This window comes from Bos mutus, chromosome 3, assembly GCF_027580195.1.
Source record: "Bos mutus isolate GX-2022 chromosome 3, NWIPB_WYAK_1.1, whole genome shotgun sequence".
Classification (NCBI taxonomy): domain Eukaryota; kingdom Metazoa; phylum Chordata; class Mammalia; order Artiodactyla; family Bovidae; genus Bos; species Bos mutus.
In genome coordinates this window covers 18432582-18445873 of record NC_091619.1, presented here as the reverse complement: position 1 = coordinate 18445873, position 13292 = coordinate 18432582, and the positions used below count along the sequence as shown (strand labels likewise).

Sequence of the window (13292 nt, the reverse complement as noted above, 5' to 3'; positions counted from 1 at the left end):
CTATCTTACAACCTTTTAAACATAAGCTGCATGTGTCCTCCATCATTTGGGAAAGGACAAGCTCAAGTCTACCCTTTCTCCCTCAAGTTTCTGTCCCTCAGTATGGTGCAGGGGCTCCCGCAACTTTCCACAAGGCATGTTATTACCCCAGTGCCTGCTCAGAATCTCAGTTCCTTGGATAATAATCCCAGCACCCTACTTTTGTGGCTGCTTATGTTGGTTTCCTAAGTCCGAAGTTCCAAGAAACCAGAATGGCAATTACCCTCCACCACTCACCTTAATATACAGAGAATCCCAAATTTGTCCCAAATCAAAAGCATTTGGCACAAAGTTTTATTTGGAAGAAAGTCCTTCTGGGAAATCATTTTAAACTTGAGACATTATTGCCAGCAAGATGACTTTGTTGAGTCTTTAAAGAGACAAGGAACACACAGGGCCTTCCCAAAACCAGATCAGTTTTTGTTACAACACTTCCAACAAGCAAAGATTCTACTGAATTTGTTGCCTTCATTCATACTTTGTTTTATAATGCAATCTCAGTTGCTGTATTTAGCAAACAAAGAAAACATTCATAATATGGATTGCTCAAAAGGAGGTTACTCTGCATATTTTATTCCATTCCAAAGAGGACAAGTGTATACTTTTCTGCTCTATATTATTTTTCATTAATAAAACTTCACATAGGGTAATTCTAGGCTGCCCAGAAGACATTGCCAGATTTGAGGGACAGGTAGGTTGGGTTTCTAAAGAAATACGCAAGCATGAACTATTGAGAGTGAATTTCACCTATTTCTTGGGTCACAAAGAAAGCTAACTTCCCTGTGGATAAATCCTTCACCCAATTGGGTCAATGTGTCACATAGATCTTTATTGTTTGATGCAGTCATTAAGAATTAAGAGTTCTACATTCCCTATCACCAAGAAAGATTTTTAAGGAAACTTTGGGGCTAATTTTTAACCATTACCTCTTCTCCCTACACAGGTGCACAAAAAAGCCTGTAAATGTGTCTAGATAGTACAGGATTATTTGATACACAGAAGTCCATTTTCCCAGGCTGCCATTATTGTCAAGTTTCAAAACTTAACTTACAAAAAATCAAGTGTTGTTCAACCAAGTACCTAGATTCAAATCAAACAGAAAAAAAAAAGAAAATACCTAGAGGAAAACTATAGGCATTATTGTAATTGGCTCAAAGATGAAGATTCTAACCATGGGAGTAGCCTCTCCTAGAACTTAAAAAATATAGATTGTGTTCTACTCCACATGTGTTTCCATTTGTGAGCATGAGTTGTTAAGTAGAATTTCATGACTACCTGTAAGGACAATTGCATGTACAGTACCTGTCAGCCCAAATACATTAGTCATTTCAAAACCCACATTAATTACTTAGGAAAGGGGAGGAGGGGAACCTCCTGATCATTCTATTAACTTCCATTTCTCTCTTGTAAGTGCTTTGAAATGTGTGACGAACAAAATTTTACCACCTATGTAGTAGCAACACTGAGTAACAGGTCAAAAATAAGTGATCTGGGATGGATCACTGGAGGGCACAGAATTAGTAGCCTTTTAGTAGTAAAGAGACACATACCCAAAGTTATCACAGTAGAGGTGAGGAATCTCGTTAAGTACTCTTTCATATAGCATAAAAATATTTAATGAAAGTAGGTGAGAAGTACTGGAGACAAGGGAATAGTGCAGGAACAAATACAGGTTTCAACGCAGGAGTGCCCTTGACCATTTTTTGAAAACCAGCTACTTAAAAAAATAGCCAGAGAAATTTTACAGAAAAAAATAAATAACAAGTATTTATTGAGTATCTACTATGTGTCCAGTATTTTAGTAAATACAAAAGCAATATGACTTGGTTGCTGCCCTCAGGGAGCTTACAATCTAATTTGGGAAACAATTCAGAAACTCTGAAGCTGGACGGGGTGGGTAAGGCTTGCTACTTCTAAAAGAGCAATTAATTCCCCTAGATGCTCTGTGGAAATTACCCCTGCAACTCCTTCCCCATCAACTTGAACCTAATTTAAAAAAGAGTACTTCCCAGTTAGGACACATTTTGGCAAGAAGGGGCTTTAAAAATCATAATCAAAACAGTACATTTTAAGGTCTTTCATCATCAGTTTTCATGCCAGCAACACTTTCCGACTTCCCGTTCACAACGGAAATAATCACCGGGAGAGCCTAATCTTTTTAAGGACAATGGTTGCAGGATCTCAAAAGCAGTTTTATCAACCTATACACGGCCAAAACGTTTTAGTTCTCCAGGAATTCGGGTTGTCAATGACCCTCATCACATCCCAGCAAGTCACATCAGATATCCATCCCCAAAGCAGAAGATGGGCGGTGGAAGTGAATGGGGAGGAGACAAAAAACAAAACAAAACACGATTTCACCATCTAATAATCAGGGACAGTCAAAGGCAAAAAGGATAACAATAACAACAACAAAAAAGGCCTGTTACTGTGGTGTTTTTCTTTCACAATATCCTACACCAGAGATGGCTACATTTCAAGAACAGTGGAAAAGGAGCAGCCTATTTGTGACATCAGTTTGCAAAGCAATTTAAGGACTGCCCACAAGGTGAAGGGTCTGAAGAAATTTGGGATTCCTGTTCCATTATGAGAAGAGTGATCAAATACCCCACTGCTCTAGTGACGTCCCTTAGGCGTAATATACCCTATGGGGGGCCTCCCATGCCCAGCTTCCCAGATAACACCATAATTGTTTGGGGTACCCAAAACAACAGTATGGACAACAGGAAGCTAAAGACAGCAGCAAAAAATATATTCCAAGAGCTGGGGCGGTGAGAAAGAAAGGGTAATAAGAGGAGCTGACAAAGAGGCTGGAAACGGAGAGGGGACGCAAGCCCACGCGTGGAGGATGGGAGGCTCACCCCGCTCAGCACCACATCGGGAGCTCACAGGGCCAATCGCCTCCTTACCTCCCACCCGGAACAAATTAATCCTCCGCACTCCAAACTGAGGGCCACATGGGGGAGTTTGGGGCAGCTCCACCCCATCGTCTTCCCTCCCCCCACTCCCCGCCACCCCTAAACCAGGCCGGATCCGGATCAGAGGGGGCCCGCAGAGGGTTGGAAAGGGAGGAGGCCTTCTCGTCTTCTCCACAGGAACCGGCCAGGGTAAAGAGAGGGCCCTACCTCAGGCGGAGCCCAGGCCTGACTCACTCGCGCTCTTTCTCGCTCTCCCCCGTCTCAGGCTCTAGCCGCATGGCCCCCCCCCCGCCGCCGACTGCCCCAAGCCCCGCCCCGGCCACGCTCCCAAATCGAGGCCCCGGCTCTGGCGCGGCCCACTAGGCCGCGAACCCAACCATAAACAAAACCTCCAGCGGCCGACTCGAGGGGGGGCGCCAGGGCTCACACGACTAGGTGGGGGGTGTACAGTGGGAAACACGGTGCGGGGGGGCCTACCGAGGGAGGGGTATACGGCGGGGGTAAGGGAGAAAGGAGGGAGGGTAAAAGGGGGAACGCGGATTTAAAGGGGCCGCGGACAATACCCGGCCCCGCCGCGCTGCCGCTGCCGCCGCCGCCGCCGCCAACGCCGCTGCGCTCCCAACTTTACCTCAGTCTCCTCCACACTGACACCCCGGGCCGCGCCGCCCCTGTCACGTGATATAAGGCTCCCTCCTCCCCCCTCCCCTTTTCCCTCTCGCGCTCGCTCTCGCGCCTTCTCCCTCCCACTTGCCTTCCTGCGTCCCCCAGCACGTGACGCGAAAAGGGACGCGCACGTAAGCGTGCGCGTGCCGCCTCGCCACGAGACACCTCGTTCCGGCTGCGCGCGTGTGCCCCGCCTCCTCCGCGGCGGCCCCGCCTCCGCCACGTGACGAGCAGAGGGCTTCTGCTTCCTCTTACTGGCGTAGTTCCGCGTCTCAGCACTCGCCGGTCCCGGTTGTCTTTGCGTGCCTGAGTCACGTGCTTGGGGGAAGCGGGAAGGCGTCGTTCTTCTTTCCTAGCCCCCCCCCATCCGCCATGTTTTCAGGCCCGGTCAGCCTTGGTCTGTCCCCGTAAGGAAATGGCCGGGGAGTTTCAGGAAACCCAGGCGCCGTTGCCTCAGCGGAGCCCGGGCTGACGAGGCAGGGCAGCGGGTTAAACCGGAGCAGTTCCGCGCGGGGTGGGGAGGCCATGGCGTCCGGCAGTAACTGGCTGTCTGGCGTGAATGTCGTGCTGGTGATGGCCTACGGGAGCCTGGTGAGGAGATTCCCCCACCCCATTCCTGCGGTCGCGTCTGACCCAGTAGAGACCCTCCTCTTGAGCAGTCCCCCGTGTCCTCATTCTCCACCCACTCACCTGCACTTTTCTGGGCTTTGACTCCTATCCCAGGAGTACCTGGGAGCGTAAGTCACCGACTCGCACCGCCCCGCCCCCGCCCCCCCAGCTGAGAACCCTCCCTCTAAACCCTGGGACGCAGACCCCCCCACGCATATCCGCCACAGGTTCACCCGTACCCACCCCATTGGTAATGGCCTTGCTTTGCCCCAACTTATATCCCAAAGCACCCCTGAGAACCCCAATTGAGATTTGAATTGAAGGCATGCCTTTTATTTAATTTTTTAATTCAAGGTTCTCTGCCTTTTGGACAGGTGTTTGTACTGCTATTTATTTTTGTGAAGAGGCAAATCATGCGCTTTGCAATGAAATCCCGAAGGGGACCTCATGTCCCTGTGGGACACAATGCCCCCAAGGTAGGTCCTTAAAACATGAGATAGGCGTGGTTCTCCAGATCTATTAGGGCTCAGAATGAGATTTCCTTTGCCTTTCGAAATGACTCAGTTCCCGTATTCTTTGTCCAGTTACCCACGTGCTTGCTTTAGTACACTGAGCGATAAAGGTCATCTTGAGTCCTGGCTTACCTGCTCACTGCTGTGGCACAGCTAGTAACTTATCCAAGGACTTCAGTTTCTGCATCTGCAGAATGAAGGACTTGAATTAAAATTCCAATTTTAAATGAATTAAATTACAAACTTTCTGTGGTAAGATATTTCCCTGTTAAACTTAAGCTACCCAGTGTTTTTTGTTTGAGGATTTTGTTTTGTTTTTGATTTGGGATGGAGTTAGAGTGATTAGAATTAGCCCCACATCAGTGAGGAGGCAAACTTTGCAAAACTTTAGATTTATGAAGTCACTCAGTCATGTCCGACTCTTTGCGACCCTATGGACTGTAGCTGGCCAGGCTCCTCTGTCCATGAGATTTTTCAGGCAAGAATATTGGAGTGAGTTGCCATTTCCTTCTCCATGAGATCTTCCCGACCCAGGAATCGAACCCAGATATCCTGCATTGCAGGCAGACTTTACAGTCTGAGCCACCAGGGAATCCGTTTAGATTTATGTTGCTGCTGCTGTTGCTAAGTCGCATCAATCGTGTCCAACTCTGTGTGACCCCATAGACGGCAGCCCACCAGGCTCCCCCGTCCCTCGGATTCTCCTGGCAAGAACACTGGCGGGTTGCCATTTCCTTCTCCAATGCCTGAAAGTGAAAAGTGAAAGTGAAGTCGCTGAGTCGTGTAGGACCCTCAGCGACCCCATGGACTGCAGCCTACCAGGCTCCTCCACCCATGGGATTTTCCAGGCAAGAGACTGGAGTGGGGTGCCATCGCCTTCTCCGTTAGATTTATGAGGGCAGCACAAATCATCTAGTTCCATCATTCATGTTACAAACTGAAACCTAAGAAAAGGAAGCAACTTACTGAGGACATACAGGAAGTGAATAACCAAGTAATGTGTCTCTACTGTCTCCTGAAGATAACTGCCTACCTTTCCTCTCTTTAAGTAATCTACTGAAATTTTATTTATATCCCAGTCCTCCCTGAGTTCCATACTTGTGTATCCAAATGCCTACCTAACATTTCCAGTTAGATGTCTGATAGGCATCTCAAACCTAACATGTCTAAACCAGAACTCTTAATACCCTCCTGCCACCCCCATCCTGCTGCTGCTGTCTTCCACTTCTGGGCAAAAGGTGCCTGTTGCCCTTGCCAACCTCCTTTTGTATGGCTCTCCATTGATCACTGGGATCTAGCTGCGCTGAGTTTCTTATATTATGTGTACTGTCACTGGGGCAGAATGATCAACCTCTGGTTTTCATGTAGCTAGTTCATTTGATCTTTAGAGCTTACCTCAAGTACTATTTCCTAGAAAGAGGAATGTTTATGACTCATTATAAACTAGGTCTTTTTTTGTTTCAGATAGCATTTTACTACAAATTGTCTTTTATGTGTATTTGTTTAATGCCCGTCTCTTCCCTAAGCTCTAATAACGTAGGCACCATGCCAGTTTTGTTCACTGCTATAGAGCCACAGCCTACATATAGTAGATAGTTAATAATTCATTGTTGAGTGAAAAGCAGGTTAGTGGGAGGGCTAGAGCTGGTATACAATTATGTCAACTCCTAGACCAGTGTTCTTTCATTAAATAGTGTTGTAACTCTTCTCATTTTTCTTTGCTGATATATTTCATGGAAAGCCTCAAAGATGTGGCCCGAAACCTCAGCAGTGCTTCCACATTCTCTCAGTTCTCCAGATGCCAACTGCCTCCCTTAAGAAGGATATAGGGTTAGTTTACACTGTATCATGAGTCAGTCATACAAGGTTAGTTTACAGTATATCATGAGTCAGTCAAAACTTTGACTATTTAGAAACACCCCACCACTGCCACCCTCTCCCAGCAACTATAGACTAGATGAGATCAAGATTCCTTTTGCTCTAAAACATTGTCTAAATTCTTAGCCGTTGCTGGTGAAAAGTGTAAATTAATAAAACTGCTTTGGAAAATATTGGGGTATTGTCTAGTAAGATTGCAAATGTACCTAATTCACAGCCCAGCAATTCCTACCACAGAGAAATTAATTTGTGCATGTGTACCAGAAGACATGTACAAGAATAAAGCATTGTTTGTAATTTTTTAAAAAATATGTTACACTAAATTTCCACTTGAAAACATATTTGTGTTCTGGAACACTATGAGAAATGAAAATAAACTGAAGATAAGAATATGAACACAAATGAATCCCCAAAATATTTTTGAATGGAATCAATGAATTACAAACATGAATGAATCTCAAAAACATGCCGAGTGAAAAAAATGCCAGAAAGCCATTTACAAAAGAGTACATACCATATGATTCCATTCCATTTGTAGAGAATTTTAAAACAGATAAAACATCAGTGTTCCCTGGGTCATGGAGGGGGAGTTTAACTGCAGAGGAGAATGAAAAACATTTTGGAATGATGGAAATGTTCTGTATCTTGATTGGAATGGTAGTTGAATGAAAGTATTCATTTGTCAAGATTCATCAAACGACATGTAAAATGAATGTATTTTATTGCATTTGAATTACACCTCAATAAAATTTATTTAAAATTTTAAAAGGTTGCAGAGAAACTCAAAATATTTTTCCATTTGTATGAAGTTCAAAGCCAGGCAAAGCTAAACATCTTCAGGGTAACATGATAAAACAGCAAAGAAAAATAAAACTTGAGAAATTAAGGTTGGAGATTGCATTTGACCAGGGGTGGACACAAGGCTTTGAAGTCATTGGTCATGTCCCAGTTCTTAAAGTGAGTAGTGCATACAGGTGTTCATATTAATGAATTTTATAATTATTTAAGGTGTACATATATGTGAAATGTATTCTATGTATGACATACTTCACAATGGAAGTTTCTAAACAGTTACAAGAGAATACTTCTTGGGACTCTGGCAGCCCTCTTAAGTTAGAAAGATGAATATGAAACTGTTATAAGTGGTTTATATATATATATATATATTTTTTTTTTTTTTTTTTTTTGACTTGACTGCAGCAAATTTTGCTGCAGCATGTGGGATCTAGTTCCCTGACCAGGGATCTAACTTGGGCCCCCTGGATTGGGAGCTTGGAGTCCTAGCCGCTGGACCACCAGGGAAGTCCCTAGTTTGTTTTTGAATTAACTACTTAAAAAATTAAATATGCTCTTAGAAGAAAACCTCTAGAAATCCTGTGGTCCACCAGGTAGAGATAGTTCCCAAACTTCTAAACCACATACAGATCTTAGGGTTTTAGAATAGATTATGACCTACAGTTGATGTCCATTTTTTCCCAGCTCAGGAAAAAACAGCTAACCAAGACTCTTCTAAATCCAACTGAGGGGACCTCCCTGGCAGTCCAGTGGTTAAGACTGCACTTCCACTGCAGGGGATGTAGGTTCAGTCCCTAACAGGGAACCTAAAAGCCTTCATGCAGCTCCCTGGTGCAGAAAAAAAAAAAAAAATCCAGAAAGTCAGAAATAATAAAACTTGAAGGAATTCTAGCAGATTAAAAGATCTAGCTTAGAGATATGTGTTTTGGAGAGGTTCTTAGCAAATCCAGTCCCATACTTTCTTAAATTCTTGAGTCTTAACCTGGGGCTTTCATTAGCCAAATGAGCATTTTCTCTGCCTCTGTTGTCTTAGTTGTTTCCCACTTTGCCCCATTTCCAGATTGATGGGTAGCAAAGAACAGGCTAAATGGCTGTGTATTGTTTTCTCCACATGAACAGGACTTAAAAGAGGAGATAGATATCCGACTGTCGAAGGTTCAGGATATCAAGTATGAACCTCAGCTTCTCGCAGATGATGATGCAAGACTGCTACAGCTGGAAACCCAGGGAAATCAAAGTATGTAGCATGTTCTTGGACAGTACTTCAGTGAGGGGTCTCACAAATTCTGAATTCCTTTTCTCAGTTGTAAACATAGAGGCTGGCAAACTCAACAGCTGTGGTTCCTTGTTACTGGGCATATGTTAGATTGGGAAGCACTTTAAGCTTGCTGGAGTTTGGAGAATCTTTTGAGGATTATTCCTGACACCAGTCTCTCTCTCAACAGATTGCTACAACTACCTATACAGGATGAAAGCTCTGGATGCTATCCGTGCCTCTGGTAAGGGCTGCTCAGCAGCTGTTCTGTATCCTGAGAGCTCACCCGGGGAAAGAGAGGGAGGAACCCAATTTATGTTAGAATTTGTCCTTTCTACACCTACCCAACTGGTAGGAGTTTGCTAATTTTGAGAGTACTGGGTTACTGTTTTGCCTTAAGGAAATGATGTAGGTAAGTTATTTTTCTCCAGAGAGTCTGGATTTGTTTTGTTCTTTCTATACCTTTAGTTTCATGAACTAGTGGTAATTTGCTTGTTTTTCCACAGGAGACAGGCAACATCTGCTTTTTCACCAAGCCTACATAGATGGTTCTTGATTTTTTTTTTCCATTTGACCATTGTCAAAAATACTCTTGAATTTTTTTTCCATTTTTTTCATGACTGTTGTCAGAAATGCTCTATCTCTACCAAAACATAGTTTATATCTTAAACTATGGGTAAGTAGGAGGGTAAATAGGAATGACACTGTTGTATACCATTGGTATAATTTAAGTTATATTGCCACCACTGTATGACCACTCAGACATAGCTCTAGATCTCTAGTCTTCTTAATTCTCTTAAAATTTCCCCCCAACTCACTCATTGTACCTGTTTCTAAGTTTGGGAAATTAATTAGTAAGACTAAACAAACGGGGAAGGGGGTATCATTGTTCTATTATCTCCACAGAGATCCCATTTCATGCTGAAGGCCGACATCCCCATTCCTTAATGGGCAAGAATTTCCGCTCCTACCTGCTAGATCTTCGAAACACTAGTACTCCTTTCAAGGGTGTGCGCAAGGCCCTTATTGATACCCTGCTGGATGGCTATGAGACAGCCCGCTATGGGACAGGGGTAAGCCACAGTGGGTGGCCACGTTTTCCTTCAGGGAACTAAAGGGATGCCCCAGACTGAGAGATCCTCATTCTTCCTTCCTCTTTCTTCAGGTCTTTGGCCTGAGTGAGTACCTGCGCTATCAGGAGGCCCTGAGTGAGCTGGCCACAGTGTGAGTTTGGAGGGGAACATGTCAAAGGAAGCTGGTTAGAGAATACAGTAGTCCTGGGCTGTTTTCACAGTTAGATTACTTTCAAAAGCACTGTGAACAAAATCAGGTCCTAGAGCTGTTTCTTTACGGTGGAAAGTAGATGCAAGCTAATAAAAGAAGTTTCTCCTACTTTTTTGTATCTCTTTTCTTATTTTTATTTTTTGGTCCAACTCAGTAAAATGTCAGAATTGGTGTAATCTGTTATACCAGTAAAAGGAATAAAATAGTTTTTCAGCAAACAAAGATGTCTTCCTTTGTATCTTGGTCTGATAAAAAGAAAGAATTGTCAGCCAATTTTATTACCTGACTGAAACAAAAGGTATCACTAAAGAGCTAAGCTGTGTTTTATAGAAGAGACTTCATAACTTTTTGCTGGGAACATTTTAAATACCTACTAACAGAGCTTCAATATGTTGTTTATGCATGTATGTAATTATAAGAGTAAAGGCGGAAAGCCAATCTGGAATAAAGAGTTACTTACCAGCCACAAAAATAACACATCTGCTTTCTGCTGTGTTGATTATTATTCTCAAAAGATGAGGGGTATGTCTGTCCTGTTTTCTGTATATCCTTAAAAACTACTTTGTTCTAAAGACAAAATATCCTATAAAAACCACTTAGAAAACTAATGAAAACACTTGGAAAGGGTGGAGAAGGCCTGTTCAAGTTCAGTTTCTTTGAAAGTAAAATACTGTATGACTCCACTTACATGAGGTACCTAGAGTAGTCATATTCATAGAGACAGAAAGCAGAATGTGGGTGGTAGTGGCTGGAGGGAAGGAGGAATAGGGAGTTGTTTAATAGGCAGAGAGTTTGTTTTCCAAGGTGAAAAGAATTCTGGATGTTGGTTGCACAACAGTGTGAATGTACCTAATACTACTGAACTGTAAACATTTAAAGATTGTTAAGATGGTAAATTTTATATGTATTTTACCACATTTTTAAAAATTTAGTCTCTTAGATCTCTAGTTTCTAGAAAATTTCAACGGGTATATTGAAGAGTATAGGCTCTAAAATCTGACAAACTTAGATTTTAATCCCAGCTCTCTGTCACTTACTAGCTTTGTGACCTCAGGCAACTTTCTTGATGGACCCTCAGTTTCCTAATCTGCAAAAGGGGTGATACCACCATAAAGGGATAATGGGATGTGAGTAAATTACATGTTGGTAAAAGAACCAGATTTAGTGTCCTAACTTATGATAATTCAATAGTTAATTTCAATATTATTTTTTGGAGGTCAGTTGTTTGAAAGGACTCTTTGGACTGGGAGTATATTAGTGGCATCCACACATTAGGTGAATCAGAATTAAAAGTTTTCTTTAAGCACAGTGGAATGAAGAAGAGGTTGAGTCAGAGGCAGGGACTCACTGGGAAAATTGGTTTCTCTGCTATTTCTAAGCTACCACATGGGATTTTAGTAACTAGTTTGTAAGATAGGACAGAGACCATTTGTGGCTACAATTGCATGCATAGGATGTAGAAGCCTTGAATTGTTTTCTTCCATTAGTCCTCTATCTGTCCATCACCAGCCCTCTTTGTGTTCTTCAGGGTCAAAGCACGAAGTGGGAGCTCTCAGCGACAACACCAGTCAGCAGCCAAAGACCTAACCCAGTCTCCTGAAGTCTCCCCAACAACCATCCAGGTGACATACCTCCCCTCCAGTCAGAAGAGTAAACGTGCCAAGCACTTCCTCGAATTGAAGAGCTTTAAGGACAACTATAACACACTGGAGAGTACTCTGTGATGGAGCTGAAGGCCTCTCACTGTTGATGGAGCCAGACAGACTGCAGTGTGCTTGCCGGGTGGCCCTCAGGTCATCTGGTTCAGCCCAGCTCTGGATCAGCTGAAGCCCTGGTTGTGTTCAGAGCTCTTAAGATTTCATGCCTAGAGGATCATTCTCCCACCCGCTCTTATGGCCAGTTTTAGAACATCAGTTAAGACTTTATTTTCCCTTGATATCACTTTTCTCTGGAGTTGAATTAGATGTTTTTCTTAATATTTCTGTCAAAACTTCCTTAAAAATCCTCACTTGGTTTTTTGATCATGGTTCATCTGTCCTTTTCCAGACTATAAATTATCCCAAGGGTGACCGGGCTTGGTGTCCTGTCTTCTGTACACAGTTGAATGGGAGCCATTTGGTTTGAGACATCTAAGAGTTGATTGGTGGAAATGGTATACAGAATGCTGCGGAAATTGGTGGAGGCCATGAGTGCTGCCTAGAACAACTTACCCTGGTGCTCCACTTAAACCAGGATGTTACTGGGAACATTAACACAACTTCTCTAACATGCAAGGATCTGCCTTCCACTTTCATTGTATACTGTCATGAATAAAAAAAGGAATGTTTTAACATCTGATATAATCCCATCACTCCTTATTTGTGGGATAGTGTGAAGAAATAGACCAATATCTTGATCTGACTTTATAAACCATTTAATGAACAATTAAAAAATAAAGCATATGATTCATTCCTCTATAGTTGTCTTTTAATAAAACAGACATGTGAGGGCTTCTCTGGTGGTCCAATGGCTAAGACTTCATGCTCCCAATGCAGTGAGTATTGGTTCCACCCCTAGTTGGGGAACTAGAGTTTGATCAAAAGTTTGATCAAAGATCCCACATTCTGCAACTAAGACCCGATGCAGCCTGGTTTTAAAAAAATGTTTCTTTGTATTTGGCTGCACCAGGTCTTAGTTGCAGAATGTGGGATCTTTGATCAAACTCTTGAGTTGTGGTATACAAACTCTTAGTTGGGTCATGTGGGATCTCAAAAGAAGAAATCCTAAAGTTGCAACTGGGGTCCTTGTTCATAAAAGTGCCTGTGTCACTAATAGAAGGCTGGAGAACCAGGATTCCCTTCAGGTCTCTGGGGCAACAGGCCAGGTGACCAATCAACTCTTGTAGGCCTAGGCTCATTGTTGGAGGTGTAAATGTTGCTATGACTACTGAATCCTTGGTGACTAAACAGAAATGAGAGCTTGTTCAGTCTCCTAAGACTACATCAAGCAAGTCTGTAGACATGTCCATGGAAAAGATGGGAAAAGTAGAAGAGGTACGCAGAGTTGGAGAAGGCTGCTTTGGATGAGTTTCCCCTGGATAAGGTTTCCAGATGAATTTATCAGAAATTGATAGTTCTTGAGAGAGGCCCTTGGTGTAACTGAAGGGTAGCAGCAGGGGTGGGAGACTGGCACGTAGTAGGTATTCAAATATTTGTTGCATACTAACCCCTGCATAATAGGACTTTCTCCACACCTGCCCTAGGAAGTTGGCTACTCCCCTCTCTCCGAAAAGAAAGGTCTTTGTCTCCCACTATGTTAGGGCACTGAGGGTGAGGTACTAGAGATCAAGGCAGATAACAG

At 43.2% G+C, this 13292-nt stretch overlaps 3 protein-coding genes and 1 long non-coding RNA gene across 30 annotated transcripts in view; 2 read left to right on the top strand and 2 right to left on the bottom strand.

Moving 5' to 3' along the window:
* Positions 1–4334, bottom strand: part of UBAP2L (ubiquitin associated protein 2 like) — a 47677-nt gene extending 43343 nt beyond the window's left edge. For 23 of the 26 annotated variants that reach the window (XM_070367226.1, XM_070367232.1, XM_070367240.1 and 20 more), the window contains exon 1: positions 3521–3636. The gene's annotated coding sequence lies outside the window, so the exon portion shown is untranslated. Of the gene's footprint in view, positions 1–3164; positions 3234–3520; positions 3704–4310 lie in introns of those variants that run through there. The other 3 variants (XM_070367221.1, XM_070367219.1, XM_070367220.1) reach the window with 3 other exon arrangements.
* Positions 3913–12407, top strand: C3H1orf43 (chromosome 3 C1orf43 homolog). 2 transcript variants are annotated; one of them, XM_014483657.2, is made up of 7 exons: positions 3921–4211; positions 4604–4705; positions 8534–8651; positions 8860–8913; positions 9576–9742; positions 9835–9893; positions 11482–12407. In XM_014483657.2, the coding sequence occupies exons 1-7, from the start codon at positions 4146–4148 to the stop codon at positions 11675–11677; spliced, it is 762 nt and encodes a 253-aa protein (XP_014339143.1). In that variant the 5' UTR covers positions 3921–4145; the 3' UTR covers positions 11678–12407. The 2 variants fall into 2 exon arrangements, with proteins under 2 accessions (XP_070223357.1, XP_014339143.1); XM_070367256.1 differs by lacking the exon at positions 4604–4705 and having other exon boundaries at positions 3913–4211.
* Positions 4716–13292, bottom strand: part of LOC138987199 (uncharacterized) — a 17543-nt gene continuing 8966 nt past the window's right edge. Inside the window, exon 3 of the long non-coding RNA XR_011463603.1 lies at positions 4716–4928. This is a non-coding gene — a long non-coding RNA (uncharacterized lncRNA). The remainder of the gene's footprint in view (positions 4929–13292) is intronic.
* Positions 12874–13292, top strand: part of CFAP141 (cilia and flagella associated protein 141) — a 3259-nt gene continuing 2840 nt past the window's right edge. Inside the window, exon 1 of the mRNA XM_005911518.2 lies at positions 12874–12985. Within this exon, the coding sequence (XP_005911580.2) occupies positions 12953–12985 (33 nt within the window). The 5' untranslated portion in view covers positions 12874–12952. The remainder of the gene's footprint in view (positions 12986–13292) is intronic.